Genomic DNA, 27,163 nt, shown 5'->3' with positions numbered 1-27,163 from the left:
TCCTCGCTTCAGAGTGTCATTTTAAACCAATTTCACCTAAAAAAAATTCAATTTCAGCTGCTTGTTCCACTTTATTTAGTCATTTCTTTCAGGTGAGCAGTAAACCTGTTTCTGACAAAGTCGAGTTTTACCTTTAATTCAGTTTAAACGGTAGGATTATATGCCTTATATGCCATGCCATGTGTCCTTTATCGTAGCTCCTCATGTTTTTAAGCCTTAATTGCGAACCTGTGAGGTATTCTAAATGTCGTCAGATAGTGGATCGGATAGTCCAGGTTAGATCGCCATGCATGTGAATTTGCAGATATTATTCGCACTGATTAAAATCGAACCCGTTCTTGAGCTCCTCTTTGTTCTGCGGAGGTATTTAAAAATGGTGGTTGAAGCAGCGAAGGTTGTTAATGAGGTCAGATGTAAAAACAATGATGAGTGACAGCAGTGCTCCCTCTGCCTGAAGGTTCCTGGGAGTCAGATTTACTTCCATAAACTGAAGTTGGGCTCTGACAACCACACACACAACCATGCTGTCACTCACGGAGACACTCTGAGAGCTTGTTTTTATCATAACATACACTCCATAATCATAATTTAATTTTGAACTGCAGTCGTCCACACATTTAAGAGCTTCTCATTCCCAGCCTGCCACATCCTGCTGCTCAGTGGGGAGCCTCTTGCATCAGTTTTCAATGCACAAGGCGCACGTTTAGAATCATTTTCTGATCCTCTACGGTTGCATATTGCCAGTTATCCTTCTGCAGATATAAGTGATTGCAAACAGCGACTGGAAAACATAATTCCAGAGTGCAGGATTATCAACAATTATCACAGACTGTGCAATGAGATGAAGATAGAAACCAAGCAGGCAACTCGTGGATTCTACATGTTTGAGCTCCTTTTTTTCTGTCCTTACGTTAACCTAACTATTTTTATTCCACTAGTGTAGCCTATTAATTTGTTAGATGATAAAAGTACTTGGCTAAGATTAAGATATACACAAAGCTTTGCTGACATTTGCCACATTTCCATTACGATGTACCCTGGGGCTGTTTTGCTACCACTTCAGGAAACCCTGCAGATCTAAAAGTGACACTTTGGGGGAATCCTCAAACCCCCAAAATGCTTTGAAGATGCCCCCAAAGTGTTCAAAACCAGTCCAGCAAAAAAATCTTGTTAGTTTGACAAAGAAATTCATGCTAACACGAGTCCGACCAGAACTGAGTGAAATTTAACACCCAGATAATGCAGCTGTAGATCAAATCACTGCATGTTTATGCTCAACTAGACCCAAACTGGCCTAGGTCTCTTTTTCACATCAAAGTGCGTTATAATAAACCTGAATTCCCAATAAAGCTGCTCTCGTTCACATATTTTTATTTTTCTTTGTCAGAAACTGTGACTGAAAATCTGCTCTAATTAAATCATGAATCACCTTTTAAGTAACTTAAAGACGACGTCTGTGCAGTGACTTCAGCCACACTTACATGTACGATGATCTCTCACAGAGGAAGCTCGAAGCAGCAGAATGTCTCCAACGTGGCTTCGGTTAATAAACTGATTTCACTCTCACTTAAATGTTCAATAGTTGTAACTGCAGGTTGATACTATTGCGCCAATCTTTCCATCTAAATAAATCCGTCCAGCTTGCCACACACATGCACAGACACTTGGTGTCAAATGTGTCCTTTAACCATCTTTTCCAACCTGTTTTCATGTCAGGGGGTTAAAAACAGCCACTGTGCCAGGACCCTGTGGTGTTCTGAAAGCTTAATGAGTTGTCATTTAGTGTCGGTGCCCTTTAGATTCACCAGCCACTGTAAAACAACAAGCTAAGAGCGATGTCATTCTGGAGTGTCTTCTTATGAGTCCTCATTAGGAGGCTGGAGGGGCAGGTGGTGTAAGCCACAGCAACTTTGAGACCAGTTATTTGTTTTCTGTTTCCTTTTGCTTTACGCTCAGTTTGAGTTGCCGTCTGGTCGGATTTTCGCTTCAAAGTCACTTGGTTTGGTTTAGCAAACAAAAATACTTTGTTAGGTTTAGGGAAAGGTTGTGCTCTGGTATCAAAATAAAACGCCACTTTGACGTCCCCTCACTTTTGAAACACGAGTGAGTGACACAGAGAGCTGCTTTCTTTTCTTCTTCACTCAGCAAAGTGTTGATCTACGTTATGGTTTTGATTGGAGAACGCACCCTGCACTAAGCCTGTGTTGTCATGGTTTGTTGTTCTGGTCCTTTGAGCCTGCTTGTACTTTATCTTTTAGGTTTTCACGTTTTATTTGGCTTTAGTTCCTGTTTTATTTCGATACAGCTTTTCATTTCCTTTGTCCTCGTTTCACACCTGGGTTCAGCTTAGATTCATGTTATGTTAATGTCCCCACCTTTAGGGTTAGGGTTAGATTTTGTACTTCCTGTCTTGCAGTGTTTTTTGGTTTGTCATTAAAATGATTCTTTTGCTTTTCATCTAATTGCCTCACCATATAACATTTGGATACAGTCTCGTGACATCTATTTCAGACATTAAGGGTTTCTTATTAACTTTATTAGACAAAAAAATGACCCTAAAGGGCCAGTCTGTGCTTGTAATGTGACACCAATGGGTCTGACCACGAGTCAGAGTGAGTCAGAGTGACAGGACACATGAAATAGGGCTATAACATGTGATATTTTTCATTATACACAAGCTTTCTGCCTATTCTCTACATCAATCATTATTATTTTTATTATTTTATTGAGAGATAATAGTTCGAATCAACACTTAATAACTTTGAAATTCCATAAAACAAAGAAAAAAGCAGCCAATGGGAAACAAATGAGAAGCATGGACAGCTTTGTGTTCTGAAACGATGAATAATTTACAACTGATTAGTGGTTTTTTTACGTAACGATTCACTGAAAAAGAGGGAAGCACCAGTGCAGCAATTAGTCCGAGTGTGAGGGGTGAAACCTCCAGAGGAACAAACGATCCAGGGGAAAATCCTCCTTTTGAGTCGCAGCATAACCTCAGTCTGAAAGTACTCCCGAGTAAAACGGATGTAGCTGTAAAGCAACCACCTTAAGGAGACAAAAAAAACACAGAATCACTGTGTGACTCCCACCACCCTGTCCTCTGTGTCACCCTACTACTTTGAGAAAGAGGGAATGTCATTAAGAGTGGAATCTAATCCTTGTTGGCGGCGCATCAAAGCAGCAACTTCGGGTGTGGGTGTGCTGCTGCCGCGGAGGAGGAAGAGGCACACAGCAGCTACAGATGTCTATATGTTACACTGGAGGTATATAGATATATATCTATATATATAGATATATATGTATGTATATGTATGGCCTTTTTATCCCGTTAAACAAACAATAAATCTGTTTATCTGCTTTATTCATCACTAGGCTTTGAAAAGCCATGAGCGTAAATGAGATCAGGTGAAAGTGGGGTTCATGAATGAGATTTCAATGTATCACAATATAAAAGTTTGTCCAGTTATCAGTGCAGACTGAGACTTAGTAATTCCCAGAGGATGTTCTGTAATCCCTGACCAAGTAATCTTAGTGTACTAAATCGCTAACGGCTCCCTTAAATCTGCAGATAATAGTCATGATCTCCAAAGAGTCGGCCTTACGGGGAGAAGATGGGTCAAAGATGGGATTTTTCTCCTGGAGTGTGGGAAAATACTGTGTCTTTCCTAAGTTTTGGACAGAAAACTGATGAAGATGAAAGCCAGACTGCCTGAGGTTCCAGCCTGCTGCGCTATCCTTCATACTGACTCACTACCAAAAATACCTTTTTGTTCCCCATTTGTTTGATTCAGATAGGATCTTACCTGATCAAGAACAGGTTTCCAGGATCTTAAATGCCTCCCTGAGAGGAATGCCCGAATATAAAAAGACCGCAGGAGTCATCTTGACAACCCCATAAAAGTGGGCCAGCTCTGCAGAGCAAACGCTTCTACCCAAAATTAAATGAAAATAACAGAATATAGCTGGATAACAGCAGGTTTTATAATTCCACAGCATCTACAAACATGTTATCAACAAAATCAGCTTCTTTTGCATTTAATTTAAGTAGATTTCTCTCTAAGTTTTTTCCTACAATTAGCTCCTTAATGCAGCCTCTAAAATCTCTTTGCAGTTAAAATTTCTGACTGAGAAGCCAGAACTTCTCAAACCAGCATGCAACTCACAAACAAAGTTATTATATAACACATCTTGTGAGCACATGACATCATCCCCGGAATAAACAAATGAATAATTATAAGATTTAGTGTACATTGCAGCCTTTGGGGGAACTTAACTATTTGGTCTTTTGTCAACAAAGTACAAGCAATGGCTGCATTCACTTGCACAGAAATATTCTGATGATAATCTGCCATTTAAACAGCATTTTATGATCCCCATATCCCAAATAAGATCATTTTCAGAGCAAGCAATAATCATTTTAAGCTATCGGGATTATTCTGATTCAGTTGGATTATGCTGACATGTTTTCACAACATCCTGCGACTCGCAGTGCTGATTTACAACCGATGCTCCAGGATTCAGAGCTGCCGCGTCTATTCATGAGGAGCAAAACTGAGCTTGTTTTTTAAGAACGCCGTCGCTTGTTATCACAGAGCGGAGTGCTTGTTTCTGTCACAAGGTCTGGCAACACCTCCTCAGCCGAGTTGAGTGCAGAAGGGGACGGCTGCACTTCAGAGGAGACGCACTTTTTGGGTGTGGAGAGGCGAGAGGAGGCTAAAGTTCGGTGTTTTAAAGGGATATAGCTGTGATTAAGACTTTGGATGGGTGCAAACATTGCAGTTGCACACAGGAACCTAACATGTAAACTGGAATGTAATATCTGCAACTCATATAAACACAATAATCAGAATATTGTCTCTATATTCAGGTTGTTGGTCAGACTATTGCAGGGTGTACATGCTGATTTTCTGTTAAGGATTAATTCCTGTGAATTGAAATGATTGAAGCTTGACTGATGGTTTGATGTTTGGAGGTATAGATGTGCTGTGTTGGCCAGGATTCACATATGAAACATATTACAGTGACTGTGCATGGTGATTTGTAACAGCTGTCACATTAATTAATGCGCTGGCGCTTGTGCTGACATTAAGCTGGACTTCTCTCAACTTTCCACAGCGAGCAACACAACAACTGACCATTTCTGACCAACATTCGAGTGTTGGACTCATCAGGCTCCTCGCCATCTTTATCAGCAGACAGGAGGCGCTACTTTACTTTTGGATTTTAATGGACGCAGCGGTGTGATCTCTCTCCAAAACGTGAGTTTGACAAAGGCTGAAAAACTAGTTTCTACATTTTTAAGTGTCGACTTGTTGAAAAGTCTGTAAAAATGTCATAATGTCCACCTTCCGTGTCTCGTTTGTGTACATTTGGACACAAATGCTAATAAAGAGGAATGTAAAGATGGAAGAGGGTGCTAATCCACGGACCCTCGTGCAAAGATGGATAGATTTAAAGTCCTCTCACTGTTCTACTTCCTCATCCCACTCATGACTCCTCACTTTTCCTCTCCAGATGTAGGTTTGGGTTAGATTTGACCAAATGATTTGCACATTTTACCACTAATGGATCCTTGATTCCCATCATGAAAACTACAGCCAGGGTGTATGTTGGCATGAGCTGTGACGCCACTGTGTTTTGAACATGAGGACAAACTTAGGCTACCTTTACACGGAAACGATCTGAAACCAAAACGCAAAAGTGGCGTTTCGTTTTCACTTTTAAATCTGCATTTAGACGAGCGTTTTAGGGTGAAACTCTGCGTGCATACGGAAACGCAAAAGTGTGTGACGTTTCATATTTATCGATGCAGTAAACACGCCAGATGGCTAGGTGGCAACACTACCAAGACCAAGTCTTTCTACTTCTCTTCTACCTGTTCACTCCAAGTGTGCGAAGTAGGCCTACAGTAAACAAAATGCCGAAGAAGAAATCAGACAATTTTGTGTGGACTGACGAAGAAGTTGAGCTTTTGCTAAATGTTACATTTAGTAGGCGAGTTGAAAGTCCGCAAGGACGGACATGTTGACAGCCTACTGATGTGTTTCCCACGGTTTCCTGGCACTTTATTATGCTTGTCACGTCATTTCTATGTGACGAGAAACGCAGTTTTGCAGTTTTCATCCTTTACACGGTGGCGCGACAGTGGAGCAAGAATTCCACTCTGGAGGGCGGTTTCACTTTTTTGCGTTTTCATGCCCCCAAAACGCCGTTACCATCTAAACGATATAGTGCATCCGCCAAAAGGTTTTGCGTTTTTAACTCGTTTTCGTTTCCGTGTAAAGTGCCCCTTACCAACAACACTTTTTGAGGTGGAACTGGGCTGCGTGTACATAAACTGGTTTTCTTTTGCAGTTTTCTACAACAATACGATGTTTTGGTGGATTCATCAACACTGTAAAAAAAAAAAAAGAAGAAGAAGCAGCCATCGTGGGGGCTTCACAGCGCCTCTTCTTTTTCTAGCAACTTAACTAAATTAGCAGGATAATTAGCGACACAATCACGACGTACTCAAGTGCAGACGCAGCTCACGAGCTCTCACTTCTCTGGTGTATTTTCAGGATCTCATTTGCCTAAAAACATGTCAGATTCCGCCTCTAAAGCCTTCCCTACCGATTCCCTCCAGTGACACCCAGACGTGGCCTGTAGGGCCTGTGGTGATGATGATGGTGGGTAAGGAATACTTGCGGTTAGAAACCAGAGCAGGTCACAGAACACCGTGATAAAATTCCCGAATCCACACGCCAAGTTTCCCTCTGCCTCCTCCTCCACTTTTCCACTCCCCTGCTGCTTCTCTCCTCCTCTGCCTTTCCCTTCTCCTCTGCTTTCATTCCCCTCTACTTTCCTAGATATCTGATCCAGCGGAGACACTCGGGTTACAGTTTTTACAGCTTAGCCAGCCCAGCGCTGTATACATTCCTTTCTCCCCTTGTTTCTTAGCCCACTCTCCAGCCTCTCCTCACCCCAGCATGCCCACTCCTCCTTCTCCCCGATTACTCACCGGGGCTTATTTTACCGTGGCGCACATTAAGCAGCCAGATGAAGGAAACACTGTCAGACTGTTTGGTTTTTCAGAGGAGTATGATCCCCTCACAAGGGCACATTGTGTGTCTGTGTGTGTCTTTTTTCTTTTTTTTTTCCTCCAGCTTCGGTCTGACATGTTGAAGATGAGAGAATCCAAATAGAAGCAGGGAACAAACTGGGACTCTGTAGTTTTTCTACAGAAAATCCATACATCAAACTTAACTTTAACAGGATTTACTGTTCTGCAACCCTGGCGTAATTTTAATCAACTGCATCTCTGACTGGTTTAATGTAACGATATATCCAGTTTACAGGCTTTGTAGCCCAGAGCACTAATTTGATTATCATGCATTAGCCTGATTTTATGTCTCATCAATAATATCCATGAGCTTTAAACCAATTTTACTCATTAATCAGACTTCAAAAAGATATTTTCTGAGGAGCACAAACAGCAGGTTTAACCCTCTATCGCTGAATCGGTGCAGGCGAAAGCTTGTGTGAGTGTATGTGATGCAGTGGGAAATCAGGATTGTGTGTTTAGATGCTTTAACCTCATCCGTGACCGCGTGAGGTACTTCTAGCCTCAGTGTGACCAGAAGTCCTCCAATCAAAACGATCAGATTTGTTCGTACCCTTCACAACTGTGTCCCGAGAAGGAGGAAAATGCAGCTCTCATGAGCGTCTCCACATCAGACCAGACATCGTTCTCGAGTTTTTTGTTTAAAAAGTCTGATTAAATAGGAAGGAGGCGGGCAGATGGCACAGTTACATCCAGCGCTTTCAAACACGCCTTCATCTGGCCTGAGATTAAGACCAACATCTGACAGCTACTGCGACACTTTGCTGAAAAACTCTAGTTTTACTTTACACAGTGACATTGCTTGTTTGGGAAAACAAATCCAAACTGCTTGGTTAAAAAATGAGCTTTTCAGGGGGAAAATGCATTATTTTTAAAGCATAACCCTCAGCTTCATGGATGCCATTTTGACGGTTGCCTAGGTCACATGTGAACACAACACATTACGATGAAACTTCAGCCTCTATGAACATGGGTTGCGCCTTATTGGTGCAAAAATAAGTCTCCAATGTGCCGTTGTTCCTCCTCATAATTCACACAAACATGGGCGGATCAGCCCCGCATTGCTGTGTCCATCGAGGAATCAGCTGAGCGACGAGAGTAATTTGAGTGGCGAGTTCTGCAATGCCGGCATGATGTGTGTTTCTACCTCCCTTGATTGACATCCAGTGACAGTGACATCACTTGACAAGGATTAGAAATTAAAGCTGCCATTTTAACACTTCCTAGTTGCCCTCATGACCACTAGAGGTCGCATTTTCTTCTAAAGAATGGGCAAGTTTTTGTCCCTATCAAAGACTGAATTTAACTTTTATGCTGATGACATTCTGCTCTGCGCTTACACCAAATCAGACTGTTGATGCTTTCCAGCAAACTTTGTGGGACTTAAAACTTGTTTTGAAGGCCAACAAAACTAAATTCTTGATGTTCTCAGATGCAAAACTGAAGCGCCAACTGAGGCTGAGTCAGTATCCCAGTACAAATATTCAAATTGATGATTCTCTTCTCTGTCCTTTACAGCTCACATTCAGCAATTGGTGAGAAAGTTTGAGTCAAAACTATCTGTTTTGTTTAGAATCGAGTCTGGTCTTCCGTTGAGGCCACGTTTTTCCACCACTTTCATGTCTGTACTGGATTGTGGCATTATTTACACAAACCCATCTTTGCTATGCTAGCATGCAGCAGATACAGTCTAAAATGGAGCACAAAAGTTCCTCAAAAACCTCACAAACCGATGCATATTGAACGATTGGGTTGGATGGTCTGCGATGACTCAAACGCTGGCATATTCTTATTTATAAAAGTATCAGTCTGCTCTCAACTTATCTTCAGATCTGCATCCTTAAAAAAGGGCATGGAATGTGAAATAATTGTTATTTTTATCTATCTCCAATGTCTGTAGGTAAAAAAAGCATTTAAAATGTGCTTCTTTTTCACTCAAAATTAACACATTGGAGGCAAATATGTCTGGCAGTAAATGTTATGGCTTATTATTCTTCCCATGGTTTAGCCTGAGTTGACTGTGGTGATCAAATATTCAGAGGTTTTTAGTTAATTAGGCTTACAATCTTTAAAACTACAGCTACTTTGTATGATTATTACATATAATTTTGTGTCAAACGTGTTTAATTGTGCTGACCTAATCAGAACACACTTGGAAATTAGATATTAAATCTCAAGATTTTCTGAATCCTGGTTAAATAAAGGTGAAATAAACTTTATTACAGGATATCAGCTGGATATTTATAAGGAATCCACATGCTACTTATGTTTGTACTGGCTCACATATGTCACCTAACTTACAGAAGTTGGGAGACAGAGCTGAAGATAAATGACGCTGCTTCCATCAAATGAGATGTTTTACTGACATGTCACCTCTTCAGAGCAAATTATAAAACACGTCAATGCCCGATGTCACAAAATCTATCATCTAACGGCAAAAAAACAGATGCAGACCTGCAAATAAAGCATCACCTCTGAGTGATGGCTGGCATCCTACAATTACTCAGTCAATGTGATGAATTATCAGAGGAGACATTCTGGGATTTTTTTTTATCATTTCTTTTTTTCCAAATGGATTTCTGCCTGATAAATGCTCTCGGTAATAATGACAGAACTGACAAAATCAAACCAGTACTTGTGCTTCAATTTGACAAGAAGACACCTCCTTGTGCCGAAAACGCTGGTCATAAAGATTTTGAACGCTCCACTGATGAGAGATAAGGAAATTCTCCACTGTGAGAGTTTGCCTGACACCAACCTGCATCCCTTCCTTCACAATATTCCTACACAATAATTCCTTCTCGTTTTTTCCAGGAATACTAAAAAAAAACCTTTTACTGACACCTTTCTTTGAACCTAAAGTGCATTCTGGGTAACAAGCGAGGACAACTCCATTAAGACTGAAGGCATCTGTTCCAGCTTGATGCACTGAAATGTAGTTTGCTGGTGATAATAAAGGCATCTCCGGCAGCTGAGCTCACACACAAAGCATCAACCTCACCATTAATAAAATGCGCGTAAGGTTTCGTTTTTTTACAGGCAGAGGAAATAAGCTGTGACACATGAACGCAACTGCTGATTCAAAAGGCTCCACGCGCACACACGTACACGCAAACGGCTTTATTCCAGGGGTTGTTTCAGGACTCGATCTCAGCCAGCTCCTAAAAATCAAAATCCCCGCAGTTATTGTCGGTGGGATCACCTGCACATCCATCCCGTGACAGTGAAAACACCGGCTGCTCCTGCGTCCCCAGCCAAATGTGTACAAACAATGAGAAGATGCAGACAAAGCGGACTGCCTCACACACACACACACACACACACACGCGCTCACACAGAAATGCCAGAAACACTTTTATGCTCCACAATGAACCGCACGGAGCTCAAATATCACAATGTGCAACAAAAAAAACCACCAACAGAAACAACGTGGGGCTGGATGTTGATGGGAGGAACAGTGCAGGCCGAACACCGGAGACAATGTGCTTCTTGTCGAGCGCGTAAAGCTCACGGACGCACATCTGGATCACGCCTCTGGGCAGCTGGACGGGACACACGCGCGCGCACACACACACACACACACACACACACACACACACACACACACACACACACGTGCACAAACACACGACCCCACGGAGACCCAGAAAAGCATAATTGATGGACGAGTATTCCCCCATTGATTTGCTAATTATGCACATTGGCTGCGCTCCCTCGCGCCGCGGTGCACTACAGTATTAATAGTAATAGTAGACGCACTGTTGACGCCTTCCACTGACGCACTGGATTTTCCATTAACTGTGGGGTAAGCCGTGAAAGGCAGGGTAACAAACGGCACGATTATGACACAGGGTTCCCGCAACTTAACAGAAGAAGAGCAGCTGTGAATGAGCAGCCGCGTCCATTGTGCGAGGCGGCGTGTTGGCACCGTGCGCGGCTCCGGCTGGCGTTCAGCGCGCATGTGACCAAAGAGCCAAAATCATAAATTAAAGTTTGTTTTTTATGCAGCCAGTTGCACTAAGGTGTGCTGTATATTTTCCACCGAGGACGCCTGGTTAGCGCTTCAAACACGCACGCATGCTCCCCACAACCACTCCACGCGCAATCAACATGCAGCTGGGCACGGTGCCCCCTTTACCTTCATCTCTTCATTAATTTCCCGTTTCACCGGGTGAGCTGGTTTGCGGCTTCTCTTATTTTCCGGAGGTCTGCCCTCTTTTTCCATCTCTGCCATGTTTTCCCTCTGATACTTCTGTCAATATTTGCGGTGAGGAGGGGAGAGGAGGGGGCGTGAGAGAGGCAGCGGCAGCTGTTTACAGTCGCCAGACGGCGGACGTCTTGCAGATTTTCAGCGGTCCGTGTGACGCTGGTGATGCCGCGGAGGGCTCGTGGCGCCCGGCTAAGTCAGCCATCTTCTGCCCGTATCCTCCACGGTCCGTGCGCCAGTGGTGAGCCGCCTCTGTGAGTCAAAGGAGAGGTTGAGTGAGAGGAAAAAACGAGACAGGGGGAGGGGCGTGCGCTGAAACATTATATGACGCGCTGGTGATCAGAGGTAGGCTATTTCTTCTCGCTTTCCCATGGAGCGCAATCAGAGCAGCCACATCCACTTACCGCCGCTGCCTCACAGTGACAGTCTGCAGGCAGCAAACAGGTGCCCACACACAGCCATCCAGATCCTTCAGGAGCCCTTCTGTTACTCAAGACCAAAGATCAAACCACAACTCAATAAAAATCGAGTGGAAATCGTTTAAGTGTCACCTGATATTGAGAAGATGGCTGTTTAAATTAGCCTTATACCGCTGTAAAACGCTGTGATAAGATTGGAGCAAGTGCACCGAGAAAGAAATACAAAGCCACAAAAGTAAAACCTTAACTGGTGGCACAGGCTGAAGTTACCAGTCGGACTTCAGGGTGTCATTTATTCCTTCTTCTGCTCATTTCTTTATCTAACAGCAATCTGGGGAGCTGTTATTATCATATTGGTATAGATTTTGCAGGTCAGTTTGAGACAAAAAGAAGTCAGTTTCAGCTCAGATTGAAGTCTTGGAGGTCCCATGATGCTCTGAGGGAATGTGGCCCAAAACAACTGAGCAACACAACAGCTTGAATGTAAATCAGATCTACATCAGATTTATACAATAGTTGTTGTTTTTTCCACAGTATGATCGATAAATCTCCCTGGAGTTGTACCAACACAATCCATTAGTCTATGGCAAATAAATCATAGCAGGTTACTGCAGCTGATCAATTATGTTCCTGTGGGAAAGATGCAACAATACACACATATATGCTGACCATTTATGATCTCCATACAGTCCTGTGGAAAAGAAAGCATCGAGACATAATAAAGAATCCTTTACAGGTCTTAAAATTAGGTAAATATAACCTCAGATGAACAACATATTAAACTTTTAGCAGCGTTATCAGTCTCTCTCATGGTTGTGGAGGACCTTTTTTCTAACTGTGCTGTCATGAACTTTAACCTTTAACATGCTAACTGAGGCCCAGAGAGTCTGAGATGTAGCTCTTGGGTTTTTTATCTTGGGGTGAACCTGCTGGGACGTACACTCCTGGGAAGATTGACAGCTGTTTTGAATATTCAAATACTCCAAATAGTTTGGAAATGTCCTTAGTTTTCTGTATATTATCCTAGTTTTGTTAAATATGTTACAATATGTCATGTGTTGTTGTTCAACTTGTATAACTCGGTAAGGAGCAGATAGTTTTCCATCATGTCCTGAATATTAAAACCTTAACATTTCAGTCTCACAGTACTGTCTTTGCATGCAGTGCATTCATTAGTATCACACAAAAAAAAAAAAACAGAAACAGATCTTTTAGTCAATAGATTTACCTCCATGCATGAATTTACCTTTCCACTGTGAGCTACATGCAGCTCTCTGAATTACAATGAGGAGAGCCTCTGAGAGGGCTGGGTGAGGCTGCTCATGGCAAAGTGACACCCATTTGAGGTGGAAAATCATCAGGAATGGAAGCTGTGAACCGTGATGCAGGGTCAGGGTGAGATGACTTGTGCTGCTCTTACCATGCTTCTCAAACTGGCAGCACAGCACCTGCATCATAAGATCCCTTCTTTAATCTGTCCTCCAGCTACAGCAGCTTGGTTTTACTGTAATTTAAGTGGGACGCCTTTTTCTGGTGTTAAACTGTGCAGTTATTCAAGCAGAAGCAGACTGCTAAACCTGAATCTATCAGAACCCGTGAAGAAAATGGAGAAAATACACTTATTTGAATATTTCAATGCAACCCTCGTGAATTAGTGGAAGCTTTTGTCCAGTTTGGCAGCAACTAACGTCATCTAACTTTATTTCTAATTAAGAAAAAGCCTTGTTTCCCCAGTAACACTGTGTTATGTTGAAAATAAAGGGATCAGTTGAAAGTCGGGATCTTTACGAGTCTTGGTTTTGTTTTGTGTGAGCACTCAGTGAAAGAGGATGCAGCTAAAGGTTGTGTAAGCTGTCCTTGACAGACTTTCTCTCCAGTTCAGTAACACGCAGAAGGAAGAGGGTTCAATGAAAGCATTGTTAGACGGCTGTGAGGGTATTCCACTATTATACTGTCGAACTGTTATATTGTCAAAGTGATTGTGTTACATGAATGGAAACACGAGGAGGTTCTCTTTTCATGATTTTAACTGTTGGGTTAACATTGATGTTTTCTGGGTTATTTTTTCCTCCTGACATTTGCCAGAATGGAAACATATAATGACTTGTGGAGTTATGTCCAGCTGATACCATTAATAGAAATGAATTGAGAAAAGCAGTGACCAAATGATACTGATGTTTCACTATCACAGAAAGACAGAAATAAATTGCAGGTGTCTGCAGCTTTGCAATATTTTTTTTTAGTATATTCATAAACCAAAGTAAGCTCTTTTTATTAGTACAGACACAGCCACACACTTAGGTGTACCAACTATTCAATAAGTTGTTCCACAAAAGTGCTATAAATAAACTACAAATTCTGCTTTTTGTGCAATTTAATTACAACTAAAATACACTTAGTACAAAAGTAGTTGTTCCAAAATAGTAAACATCAAGTTAACTAAACATTACCTCAATAGGATTAAGGTCTGTGCTGAACATGATGTCTCATGCACTCTTCTACTCGCTCTTTGAGCCCGATGACTTCCAGCATTGTCATCTTGGGATATACTCGTGTCATCAGCGTAGAAACAATTTACTGATGTAAAATCCTGCTGATTCAGTGTTTTCAGGAAGTCTGCTGACCTGCTTTTTTGGCACATAATGATTCTGAACCTTGACCTGACCATCAATATAATAAAGCTGCCCCCCACAGGCCAGCGCAGGAGGCCAAAGGCATGATGGGAGCTGCATTTCTTACCCTTATCACTGTGAAACAGGGAAAACGTGGGCTCATGAGAACATATTTCTGTGGCTCCTGTTCTAAATTTCATGTTTTAAAAAGCTTTTTAAAGTCATTTGTTTCAATTAGCCTACACAAGTAAGAATACACTGGTGTTTAGTGTTAATACTTTGAGTTTTCTTTGCATTGTTTGTGTGGAAATGCTCTGACTTTCACTTTTAAACATCACCACGAGTTCTATAGTTGGTTTCCTTTAATTTGATTTAATCAAACATTTAGGTGATCTAAAATTTTAGCCTTAAAAGTCTCACCACTATTCTCCCAGGTTTTAATAAAATCAAATAAAATCAAATCAAATGTATTTATATAGCACATTTCATGTACAAACAATTCAAAGTGCTTTACATGAAATAAAAGCATTGCAGCAGGGAGTGCAAGAAGCATTAAAATGCATAAAAGAATATAAAGAGAAACAAATTAAATAATTTAAATGAATTAAAAAAATTAAGACGATACACAGCTCTTAAACCACTGTTGGGCAGTAGCAGCAGATGTGAACTATCCATAAAAGTTAAGATTTTTACATCATTTGCAAAATTAAGCGCTGGGATTTAAACAGTTGAAATAATTAAATTTCAGGTTTTATCACTTTGAAACTGTAACTAAAAGAAAATAATTGATTAAAAACTTAAAAAGGAAGGGTGAAAACAAACGGGATATAAAATTGCCGTATGTAGTCTTCGGAGCCCCACCGGAAGTGCCCTCGTAGATGACGAGACGTCAGTCGTCATTACGTATTGTGTTACGTTTTTAAAGATGGCGGCTCCCTGTGTGGGGTCGTGTGTTGTGAAACACACCCGGCTGTTCTTATAGTTTCATATTTTCCAGTCTGTTCTTATAGAAAGTTTTATTTAGAGACACCGATGTGTTGCCGATCGGCGACTTATCGAAACGTTCGCGGCTGAATGTGGTCACTTGTTTTCAACATGGTGTGAGTACCTGAGAGCTGCTGGAGCGACTGTTTATTGGAAGTTGAGGAGAAAATGTTTCCAGCGACGTGGTCGCGACTGTCCCGTTTGGCTGCGTCCATCAGAGGGCAGAGGACGCTGAGTCTGTTCTCCAGCTCCGGATCCTCAGACTGGAGCAAAGTGGTCTCCGATGCGGAGAAGATCGTCGGGTATCCCACCTCCTTCATGAGCCTGCGCTGCTTGCTCAGCGATGAGCTCAGTAATGTGGCCATGCACGTCAGGAAGCTGGTCGGGACTCAACACCCTTTACTCAACACTGCGAGGTAACACAAATGCTGCAAAAGTCCTGCTTTCTGCCCGGGCTTCCACTCTCTGTCTCCTTCTGGGAGGCGACGCCAGACCAAACTACACAGAAAAATCAACGTAGTTAAGCTTCACTGTTCACCAGCAAAGACCCACAAATTGAAACAAACACATCTTTTTAAATTCTTGATTATTATGTTAATCAAGACTATTCGGCATAGATAAAGTTTATTAGATGCACTTAATTCTTCATTGCATTCAGTATTTCAAAACTCAAGCATGACATTCACCAGAAAGCATGGATTGTGTGGAAAGCCATTTAAATGAAGAGACAAGTTGGTGTAATTAATCAAACAGAAAGTTTTATTTAAAAAGTGACCTCTGCACAGTCCAAAAACTCTATTTGTGAAGTCCAAGGTGCTGTTTTCCTGCTTTTGTTGCACTTCCACTTCACACCTCCTGCACATCCGTTCTTAGTATCCTCTTTCATCCTCTGTCTCCATCAGGCCAAACAGCAATTTATGACAATCAATAGTAATTTGTTTGTTTTCTCTCTCTCAAGCAGCATCTGCTGCTGTCAGAATTCGTCAAATTCTTAAACAGAAATCTTTTGTGTCCCGTTCTCCAGGTGCTAAATGCTTAATTTAATTGATTAAACACGGTTATCGATGTGGATAGATGGAGTAACTTTGTCATGGATTTAAAAAATGTGCATCTTCAGTTTTAAGGGTCCACTAATAGTGGTTGTCTTTTCATGTGTGTAAAGCATGGATGAAACTAAGAGAAAAGCTCTTTTTCCTTCATTTTCCACCTCTTAGTTTGTGCCATTATAATAATTTAACCTCTTTTCACTAAATTTTTAGCCAAATTTATTAAATTTGATTGGTGTTCTTAGTAATTTTAGTCAACTTTAGTCAACGTTGTTCCCTCAAATGTGCTCCATGAATAAACTTGACCTTGACCTCAAGGTCGGGCCTAATTTAATAACAGTCTGTCAGTTGTAGTTCGATGAGCATCTGTCTGATTTTGGTCACATGACCGTGGCCCGTTTTGTCCATAGTAAAACGTTTACTTATATTATTGGAAGGTCTGATTTTCAGGTATTTGTTTGTAGTCCCAAATCCACTTCCTGTTTCCATATATATTGTTTGTTTTTTCACATGTCTTCGTTACCATCATCTTCTTATTGTACATTTAAAATGAAAAGTGTGGCCTGTGAGTAAAAGTTAAGTACAAATGCACCAGAGTAGCTCCATAAATACTCAAGAGTTCTTTGTGTTTCCAAAGTTTTCAGGTAGATTAGTCACATTAAGCCATTTTTACACACAGCGGGAGGCTTTCTGCTGGAGAAACCTTCACAGCTAAACATCTGGAGGAGGCGATAAGGGGTAACATCTGTCTAAACTGCCAAAGAGGCAGGACATGATGCAGGAGGTACGCTGTGGAAGTCACCGTTTTCTTTGTGAAACCTCACGGAAAATGGCGGATGAGGCTCCTTGATGACCGTCTTTGTGTTGATATCGGCAACACACGAGTCTGGTTGTATCCACGACAACAAGGAGTGAGTGAAAAGCAGCGCACAGCTCAGCAGAAAGCTCTAACTTACGTGCACGCTCGCTGAGATTTACAGTAAAATCTCCATTAGATTAGCCGCTAGGTGGAAAACCTCTGTAAGAATGTTGCCATCCTATTGGCTGATATCTAGATGATTTCAGGACTGCAGTACATGTGTGGAAATGGCTTTAGTTTTCAGGTCTGAGCTGAAGTGAATATCCAGTATTAAAAAAGAAAAAAAAGAACTGAGCTTTCCTGGCAGCTTGGCACCTTTTTTAATGGCTATGCTGAGGTGTGGATGTTTTTAGATTCAGTGTAATCACTATGAAACAGTCAGGAAGTATAGTTTTATTTCTCCGATTCACCGTTATCTTCCCGCGATCGTAGGATGTACCCAGCCGATCAGAAATGTTCAGCTTTGCGAGCCCCACCCTGTAAGTTTTTCCTCCCGACCCTGGTCGTTTTTATGCTACTTTTCTTCTTCGTCTGAGCTTCATGTTGTAGAAATGAAAAGGCTCAGAGATGGGACCATCCACATGTTCCTCAATTTGACATCATTAAGAGTTTGTTCTTTTCGTTGTCGGGCCCTGAATTCTGACTTCAGGATTGGGTTTTTTAGGCATTTCCTCTAGAAATAAATCTGTCGTATCTCAAATCTACCTTTCAAATCCAAATCATAAACATACCTGTTCACTGCAAGTTTAAACAAAAACATGAGTGTTTTAGCACATCTTTTAAATCACTTTACACAACTTCACAAATTTAACACACTGCTGAATGTATTATAGCATAGTGAATATGGTGAATAGCAGCGTTTGCTCTTAGCAGATTAGTTTAATTGACCTGTTTATGGTTAATTTTGGTTTCCCCTTCTCCAAAAAACCTTTTAGCCAAACAAAACAAAAGCCAAGTTGACAACAGTAGCAGGCGCAGATATTCTTACACTATGGAGAAACTACCACAGCATGCATAAAAATGTGAAGTACCTTCGAATTGCCTATAAGTTGCGTGAAAAGTGTGCCAGAAAAATGAGCTTTGATTAACTCCTTGGGGAGAACTTCACATTTACAGTGTGTGAATATGACCAACTCTGTTATAACACTGAGAGTGGAATACAGCTCAAATATTGAGAGAGTTTGAATATTATTTCTGGGTTTTTCTGTATCAACGTCAGTTTTATTGGTTCCAAACGCAAAGTCACAAACTGGCTCGTCTTTGCTTTACTTTTGGGAAGATGACCAAAGAAGGAAGAACCTAATCATCCATAACTGGAACTGCTGTAGATTTGGTTGCTTTTTTTTTCTTCCCAAAATATCGCCTCATCTCAAAGGAATTTCCTGAGTTTTCTTTTGTTTTCTCAAAATAAAATCACAAACTTGGAAAGAAAAAGAACTGGAAGACCGAGTCCTCAAACTCAATCCCGGCATGCGGACGGGTATGATGGAAACAGGAGCCCAAGGGTGTAATAACCTATACGCCTAAATCTGATATGACAATCCATTTGGGTGTTGTAGCAGCAGGGGGGGGGGTGCCGCAGACCTCTTGACAGTCTGACTCCTCACTGTCAGCTCGGGTTGGCTGGTTCGTATTTCCCACTGTGTCTCGGCCTTAGACGCACGGCAGATAAAAATATCCACAATAGCAGACAGGCAGCCCCTCGTGGAGTTGGGTTTCGGTTTTTCCTTTCCTTTCATTCTCAAAATCTGCTGCTCAGCTAACTTTGCCCCAAAGTGTGGAGTTACAGCGAGGGGACTGCGGGCCCAAGAGGAGAAACTTTACTGGCTTTAAGGACAGTCCTTGAGAGTTTGACTTGAACTAGAATTCCCTTCGACTGGTTCATACTTTTTTTTCTTATTCTAATAAGATCTTGTTTTGTGAACTTTCGGGTGACTTTAAATGATGCATAATAGGTCTGCGAGCTTCTGCCTCAGTGTTGACATTGAAACTTAACTTCAGCGAGGACGGAGCTTAAAAAACAGGCATAAAGAGCAGGTCAGACTGACTTTAGATTGAGGCCAAAGAACAATACTGATGAGTCAAGAAGTGAAAACAAATCACTGTCTCACTGTGAGATGTGCAACCTTCAAATAACTTCACAAAAACATCAACTTTTTCAAGTTTTTACATTAGTTTTTAATACAAAAATCAATATAAAACTTTTCTCCTTTGAGAGTGTTTTTATCACTGAGTGTTAGTGAAAGTGTTCAAGCCACTCGGGTCCGTTAGTGCTGCCAAATGACATATTTGTGCACTTTTATGAGCATAAAAAGCAGCAAAGTTGATTAGACAGCCAGAAATGATAATGTTGCGTTATCATGAGTGTTTTCTGCAGTAAATTGGCAGAGGATTTAAGAAGTGGCATGTCTGCTATGTGCTAACTGGCCAAATGTTTGGTTTTCATTACAATAAAATCTTTCTTTTCCACCAAAACATGTCCAGTGCTGGTTCTGACGAAGCTTCTGGACAGAAAAACTGATGCTGCTGTGGCAACAAGTCTGCTGGTTCAGAGCGAAGAACATCTTACGGAGGGCTTATGTGGACCAACCAGACCCAGACGGCCAAAAAAGAAGCTAACGTTGCTCCTGGTCTACTTAATCTGTAAGACCAATGTGTGCTAAGTGTTTTTAGCGGTTTAATATCACCTTCTACATTTTATAGATTCTGCTTGAAACGGCACTTATAAATGCAGTTTTCTGTGTTTGGGAACAGCATTTATAAAAACATATGGGTGGTATTAAAATGATTCTATAAGATCAAAACTGTTTCAGAATACACTGAAGGAAAGATCAGACAGTTTAATTGATTACACATCTAAAGTCATCTAATGTTGTGCCAGTTCTGATCTGCTGTCTGGGGCTTTTATGCCTTATGTAGTGGGATGAAAGCAGGAATGTTTAAAATCATGAACTGGAAAGGCTCCTGTACACGAACCCGACCATCAGAAACATCTGGCGCTGGCACCCCCACGAGCGCATCACTCCAGACTATTCCCATCCATGGTCCCCCATTGGTGGCCAGCAGCGTGTAATTTAACACGTATGCACACATCGGATCATAGAATAGAAATAGAAAAATACTTTATTCATCCCCCAATGGGGGAAATTCAAATCAGTCAAGTAGCTCAAAAAAATTATAAATATTTACAATGATTGTAAAAAGTTTCTCTAGCATTAAATCTGTAGGACGAGTTCGATCATATGTAAGGCGTGGAATCGGGCAAAAATGGCACCAAAACGCACCTTCCATCCAAAATGGCCGCCTTCCTGTGGACGTGGGACCATGGCGGCATGAGACTTTTTTGTGCGTCCGGGTATGATGAATGAGTCTACCGAATTTCGTCGTCCCACGCGAAACTAACTCCAATGCGGGGGCCATTTTGAAATATCGTAGGGGACGCTACAGAGTCGATGAGTGCAGAGCCGTTTTTAGCCGTTTATAGAGATTTATAGCCGTTTATCTCTATAAACGGCTCTGGATGAGTACGAGTACCTTTTGCAAAGAATAATAATAAGAACTCCTTCAGATACAATAGGGTCCTTGCAGTTTCACTGCTCGGTCCCTAATAAATGACTAAATAAAAAAATTAAAAACAAAATCAATCAATCAATTTGAGAAGAACTCAGCAGTCCCTGTTAAAAGCCTCATGGCTGTGGGGACAAAGGACCTCCTGAACCTCTCAGTCCTGCAGCCTCTCACTGCAGCTGCTCCTCCGTCCTGCCAGGATGCTGTGGAGACGATGTTCATTATTCTCCAAAACGGAATACAATTTCCACCACAGCACTGAGAGGGTCCAGCCTTCTGCCTACAACAGAACCTTTTTCACCAGTGCACTCTCAATGATGGTGTGATAAAACGTCCGCTGTGTCCAAATTTATCTGTTTTATCCACGATAGGGAGATTTATGAACTATATCAAAGAGCGCACCGAAGATTTTTCTTTGTTCTGAGTTGCTGCTGCTCACAATAATATCCAAATGTTACATGTTAGGACCTAAAACAAATTATTTCAGACAGAAGGTGACGAGAGATGCTACAGAAATGTACAATATGAGGCAAATAATTTGTTTTTTAACTCTAAAGCATTCAAGCTTCTTTTACCAAACCCCCAAAACAAAATCCGAGCTGACATTGGGTGTCACGGCCTACGATTTAAATGTCACTAAATTTCATTTTAAATCTTTATGAACAAAGCTGATAAACATATCTTTTAAAGAGAGATTACAAACGCAAACAAGAAACCGAAAACATGATAGAATTGATTTAGTTTTAGATAAATGAATTGAACTTTTCTTTTTCCATATTTCTGCCTGTTATATTTATTATCAAACAATTTTCAAATCGTCTTTATCGTCCTTGAATGATCTTGTTTCTTTTGCCAACATGTTTTAAAGGAGCACAGAAGAAGAAAAAACAATAAATACAGAAATCTTGCCAAGGAAATAGTCAAAATGTTTGGAATTTGAGCAAAAAATTTAATCATTTTTTAACTTAAAAATAGTTTTTAAGCTTCTCTGAAACCAGCTGCAGATTTTTTTTTTATCAGGATCTTTTCAACCTTTTATTTTTATTTTTCTATTAAAACGAGATAATCAAATCCTGGAAAATGCAAAAAAAAAAACTGTTGGTTCGACATTTATTATTATAAACATTTAATGATTTTGATCGATGGCGGTATCAGCTGTGGACAGCAGAGGCGTTTGTGTTGCATAAAATCTCTCCTGAGGTAATGTGCAGACACGTTTGGCCTCTTCATTCATTCATTCGTTCGTTACTTATGAAAAAACGTCGTGCGGAGGATCGATATGACACCCTGTGAGGTCATACATTTGCATTCATTAATTCCCGCGCTGGCACACGGCAGCTTTAGTTCCTGAGTTCTTGCAGCGCGGTTGCTGAGCGGGAGGCGTGGTGACCCGCTGGCAACCCTTTAAAATGACAGCAGCCCATTTCTCTCTCCCAGCTCCTTCTCTTCCTCACTGTCTCTCTTCTTCCACATCATCTTTGTGCCCACACCCCTTTACAGGAGGGCGGTTGTGATGGATTGATGCATGCTGGCGTGTATTGTGACATAAATATTCATCATGTGCCACCTTCAGGCCACCGGCTTACCTGGACTCTCCAAGAGGAGAGCAGCTTCATCATTTTTGCTCTCTGGACGGTTTTTGTCTCTTGCTGTTGAGCAAAAAAATTCAGACCGACCGTAAATATTTCTCTTGAGCTGTAATCCTGACATAATGTCAGCTGTATCGTAAATTTAACACGTTTTATGTGACAGGTTTGGGGGTTTTTTTTAGGGGCAAAACTGCAGGATATTTTTTCCTCTCAGCACCAGAACATTGTGAATCACTCGTATGTTTGCTTCTTTATACTCCTCTGATTCGGGTTCCTCCACAGAGAGGGCGGGGGGTGGAGGTTGGGGTGTCGAGGCCTGTGTCTGGGACATCGAGCGGAGGGGGGCGTGGTGGCTTGTCTGCCTCGGAGCTCCTAACGAGAGTGTGATTCATGGCACAAGGGGCTCCCATAGGGAAAGGATTAGAGGTGCTCTGTCTAACTGCTCCCTGGAGAGAGTAGAAAGATATTTAATCTGCCCACCATCCAGGCAGCTACCGCTGGGCTGTGTGTGTGCCTCCCTGAATGTGTCAGAAGGTTGTTGGCAGAGGGGGTTGGAAAACCCCCCATGAAACCCAAAAGAAAGAGCAGTCCTGCAGCAAAACTGATCAATTATATTCCTGATACATTTGCTAAATCATGCCCCACCGCTTCGACGGGTTTTGCTTCTTAATCTAATTTGAGATTATTTTCACAAAAAGCCAAGACTGACATTTGTTTATTTAGGCAACATCTGCCGCTTTGAATTGTCTCTTTCTTTCCTCGTTGATCTGTTCAGAGGTGTTAATGGAAACAAGTTCAAACTTTTGTAATGTATATTCACGGGCTATTCTGTTGTCATCATATAAATTGTGATTAACATCAAATAAGAGATGAAAAGATATGTGTAATAATATGTTAAAATTAGGTTGAAAGTTAAAAACTATGCCAGTGTATGTAAGACGCATCCATATAAATTGTCATTTTTGAACGGGGGTGGGAGCAAATAAGTATTTTTACTTCATCTCACTCCCTTTCGAGCGAGTATTGATTTCTGTTACCTTTGTTTTAGATGAGTATGTAAATTCATATATAGGCCTATTATGGAAATGTATTTATTTTGTAATCTGCCTGAAAATAAGCTCGAAATAAACACTCAATCAATCAACTTCTTAAAACACTGGCACAGATGGATGTGTGTCTACGAAAACTGACATTCTCCCAAACACCCAGTGGGGTTTCATTCAAATTTACAAGATTAAATAACATTTCTACTATTGCACTAGGAAACAAATCACAACTCCGTCATTTTCATGTAGACATGATCAAGTTGTCTATACAAGGTGTAGAATTGGACATTCTAGACTCACTCATGGTTTTTTGTTAACTGGAGGTGAACCTCCCCTATGTGATCTTTGTGGTAATCCCTTATCAATTAAGCATATTCTATCTTGCTCTGCCCTTAGAATAAAAAGGCAGCAGTTTTTTAAAGAAGGTACTATAGTAGGTATTTTTTAACAAGGTCCCACCTTTTAAAGGTTTTAAACTTTTTAAAGTGCATTGATGTGAACAAACTTATTTAATGTATTTATTTATTAATTTCATTGTTGGTATTTAGTGTCAAGTGCAATGTATTACCTGTATTAGCCATGAAATAGCCACAGCTGCTAAACTGGCTTTAAACAAAAACAAACAAACAAACTATTGCACTCATTCCTGAGGGTCATTTCCTTTTGTGGATGTCCACTGTAGTATTTGTTGTCATTTTCGTTTCCTGTTAGGAAAACTACGACTTCTACTCAAACCACAGTAGAAATTAGTCTGATTCACAAATCTTATTTGCAGCCTGGAAACTCTGATGGCTCTCAGCTGGTGGTGGGAATGTAGCTAATGACACCATAATGACCTGTGGGGTGTTTAGAAAGGGAGCCTTGTTAAACCCTCATGTTTTGGAGCCAATATTTCTATTGCAGCTTGAAATTCTTTTACATTGGTGTGTTTTTGACTTTGTGATCAGCTTATATATGCATTATTAATAAATTAATGTTCTTTGCATTAGATTTGACTGAAACAGAGTGGAGTTATTGTAGGTTCGAAGCCACTTTTACCCTCTGAGTGGCTGTGAAGAGGCTGAAATTTGAAAATAATACTTTGCTTTCTTAAACAACTCAAACTGGACATGGGGCTTGGGACACAAGAGATACGATATACAGTCGTTCTTCCCGATGTTCTTAACTTGCATACTTGTGTGGGGGGGGGGTTTTGGGAGGAGATTTTATAGGAGCTTTGGTATAAAACGGTTTTAAATGTCTTAAAAGTGGTGGTAGCTGGACAGTTAAACATTTTCTGAGGTGATATCCAGTCCAAAAAGAATCACTGACCCATCTATAGATATCTGCCTCTTAGTGTGATATTTTATTCCAAATCTATCCAGTTTACTGTGTCAATATTCCTACTTTAAATGAAGAGTTAATCAAAGCCTGTTGTTAAATATAGGGTCGAACTTTGACCTATGGATGGTGTTTCCTTACAGAGGGTTCGTCTATGACAGCAAGAACAACCTTCAGATGAGAGGACTGATCGTCCTGCTCTTGTCAAAAGCCGCAGGGCCCAGCCATGTCGCCTCCGAGCTCCTGGCTAACGACATGGTGAGCGGCATCTACCCCAGGTAAGCCACCTGAGATATACATATTTCTGTGCTGGTTTGGAGAAAACGGCGTCTGTGGTATTTCACTTTAGAGCCATAAGTTTGCACTTTTGTCTCCGGTACGTAGCTTCTGGGGGACAAACAGTGAAACACGATCCTAGTGTCAGGTAATTCTATCTTGTGGTTATCGTCCACATCAGTTCCTGTAAGTGAAGCACTACATTATCTCCCAAATGGATGGAATAATGAGGCAATACTCCCACAGTCACAAGATGGGGGGGTTAGTATTTAGACTTCTTAAAAAGGACATTTAGTAGCTTCTTTGGGCTTTTTTCATATTGGTGAACCAATTATTATTATTATTATTATTGTTATATATCCAAATTGGACAGTTTGATCCTCTTGGATCTAAATAATTAATAATTTATTAGGACTATAAAAGACTATTTCTTCTGGTCCTTGCAAGCGAGACAAAATGTTGGCTTAATAAATGCTTTCTATTAGCGGAAGTTTCTTATCTCTGTGTTTTTCTTGTTTTATTCACTTGGTTGCGAACTAAGAATATAAACCTTTTCTGTCTTTAATTGGCCAAAGATAACAAACATTAAAGCAGCACTGCTCAGTGTGTTTTTATGGAGGTCAACTAAGCCTTCAAAGTCCCCGTGGAATCAGAGTTGATGTTTGAATCTGATATATTATGGCTGAAAACTTAAATCTTTACTAATGTTATGACATAGGGGTTAGGCTTTCTCTGGATTGGAACGATACATATTGCGATGTTGCTTTAATGCTTCAGATAACGCCGTGAGGTCCTTCTCGGGCCTCCTCACACACATCAGCTGCCTCCATGCAGCTCCGAACAGGGATGTGGGTGTGCGCCAAGTGGTTTCCAGAAGTGACTGCTGTGTTTGGCGTGGCTGCGCGCGAGATGCCTGAAAGGCTTCTTTCTTACTGCGAGCTGGCACAAGCGTTTGGTCTGTGCAGAAGCATCCTAATAGAAGAGCTAAACGGAATAAACCAAGTACTGAAGCCCGGTCCTGTTCTGCCGGCGAGGCCGAGCCGTGTTGGTGCATGATGTAAGTTACTGTGCTCGCATCACGCCACAACCTGGCACGCGGCATCGGATCGCTGAGCCCAAAACGCAGCATTCTCTCAGTCATGAGATGGATCGTCCAAACCCAAGAACGCACACACAGTGACACACACACACACAGCATGACTTGATCACCTCATTTGCACTATTTTGCTCCCTCCATGTCTCTGCCCCCACCTCTCCTGGGCTCATTAGCACCTCTGCTGATGGCGAGATGGAAGGATGGAGGGAGTCGGGGTGGGGCGGGTTTGAGGAGGGTGATTGAAACCTCCGGGGGATGGTCTCCTCCCTTCTGACAGGCAGCATTTGTAAAACATTTCCCACTCTGCTGCCTGACACTGATGATTCACGAACGCACCACATATAGATAGATGGATAGACAGATGGCCACTAATACAGAAAGTTCAACTTGTACCCCTCACACCTTTAAAGCCATGTTAGTGAACAACATCACGTCTGACGGACAGGACGCCTCTTTAAACCGCACACACTCAGATCTGCGAGGCTGTGTTTGGTGGCGAGAGGGAGGAAAATGGAACAGAACAGTCAGGACAAGGGGCGTGGTAATGGGCGTTACACCTCGGCAAGATGGCATCGGTTGCTATGCAACTGGGAACCAAAGCTATTTATACACCGGCCCCCTTGTCCCCCTTTTTCCTCCCCAAGCTCCACTGCTACTGATCAGGATTGCTAGATTAGAAGTGTGGTTTAGGATTGTGTTCCCCGGGGTTCGACCGATGAGGGTTTTTTTTTTTTTTAAGAGGCCGTTACTTTGTGCAGGTGCTTCACTTTTACTGGATTTTTTGCCAGCAAGGCCACAAAAATGAGCAAGATTATGAATATTCTCATCCCTCCGTTCCCATTGAATTCTTTGTTTCTTTGCATAAATTGGTACAATCTGCACGCGGCGCCTTGTTAGATAAATGATGGCGGCTTCTGTGAAATAATTGACCAGTTCTGACCATTTCGCTTTGTACTTCTGTGACTGTGTCAAACTCTTAAAGGAGAATTCCGGCCATTTTACAAACATATCCCATCTGTTGGAGACCCAGGGAAGTT

General features: G+C 41.4%; 2 protein-coding genes across 3 annotated transcripts in view; one reads left to right on the top strand and one right to left on the bottom strand.

The window, feature by feature from the left end:
* sobpa (sine oculis binding protein homolog (Drosophila) a) overlaps positions 1-11,656 on the bottom strand; it is a 54,216-nt gene extending 42,560 nt beyond the window's left edge. For both annotated transcript variants that reach the window (XM_075448241.1, XM_075448242.1), the window contains exon 1: positions 11,244-11,656. In XM_075448241.1, the coding sequence (XP_075304356.1) occupies positions 11,244-11,339 (96 nt within the window). In that variant the 5' untranslated portion in view covers positions 11,340-11,656. The remainder of the gene's footprint in view (positions 1-11,243) is intronic.
* Positions 11,657-15,263: 3,607 nt separating this feature from the next.
* The window catches only part of pdss2 (prenyl (decaprenyl) diphosphate synthase, subunit 2), a 38,339-nt gene continuing 26,439 nt past the window's right edge, over positions 15,264-27,163 (top strand). The window contains exons 1-2 of the mRNA XM_075448271.1: positions 15,264-15,743; positions 24,898-25,032. Of these exons, the coding sequence (XP_075304386.1) occupies positions 15,496-15,743; positions 24,898-25,032 (383 nt within the window). The 5' untranslated portion in view covers positions 15,264-15,495. The remainder of the gene's footprint in view (positions 15,744-24,897; positions 25,033-27,163) is intronic.

The sequence above is a fragment of the Odontesthes bonariensis genome, chromosome 17, assembly GCF_027942865.1.
Source record: "Odontesthes bonariensis isolate fOdoBon6 chromosome 17, fOdoBon6.hap1, whole genome shotgun sequence".
NCBI lineage: Eukaryota > Metazoa > Chordata > Actinopteri > Atheriniformes > Atherinopsidae > Odontesthes > Odontesthes bonariensis.
Note: the sequence above shows the minus strand (reverse complement) of the source record. Positions and strands in the feature narration are given on the sequence as shown.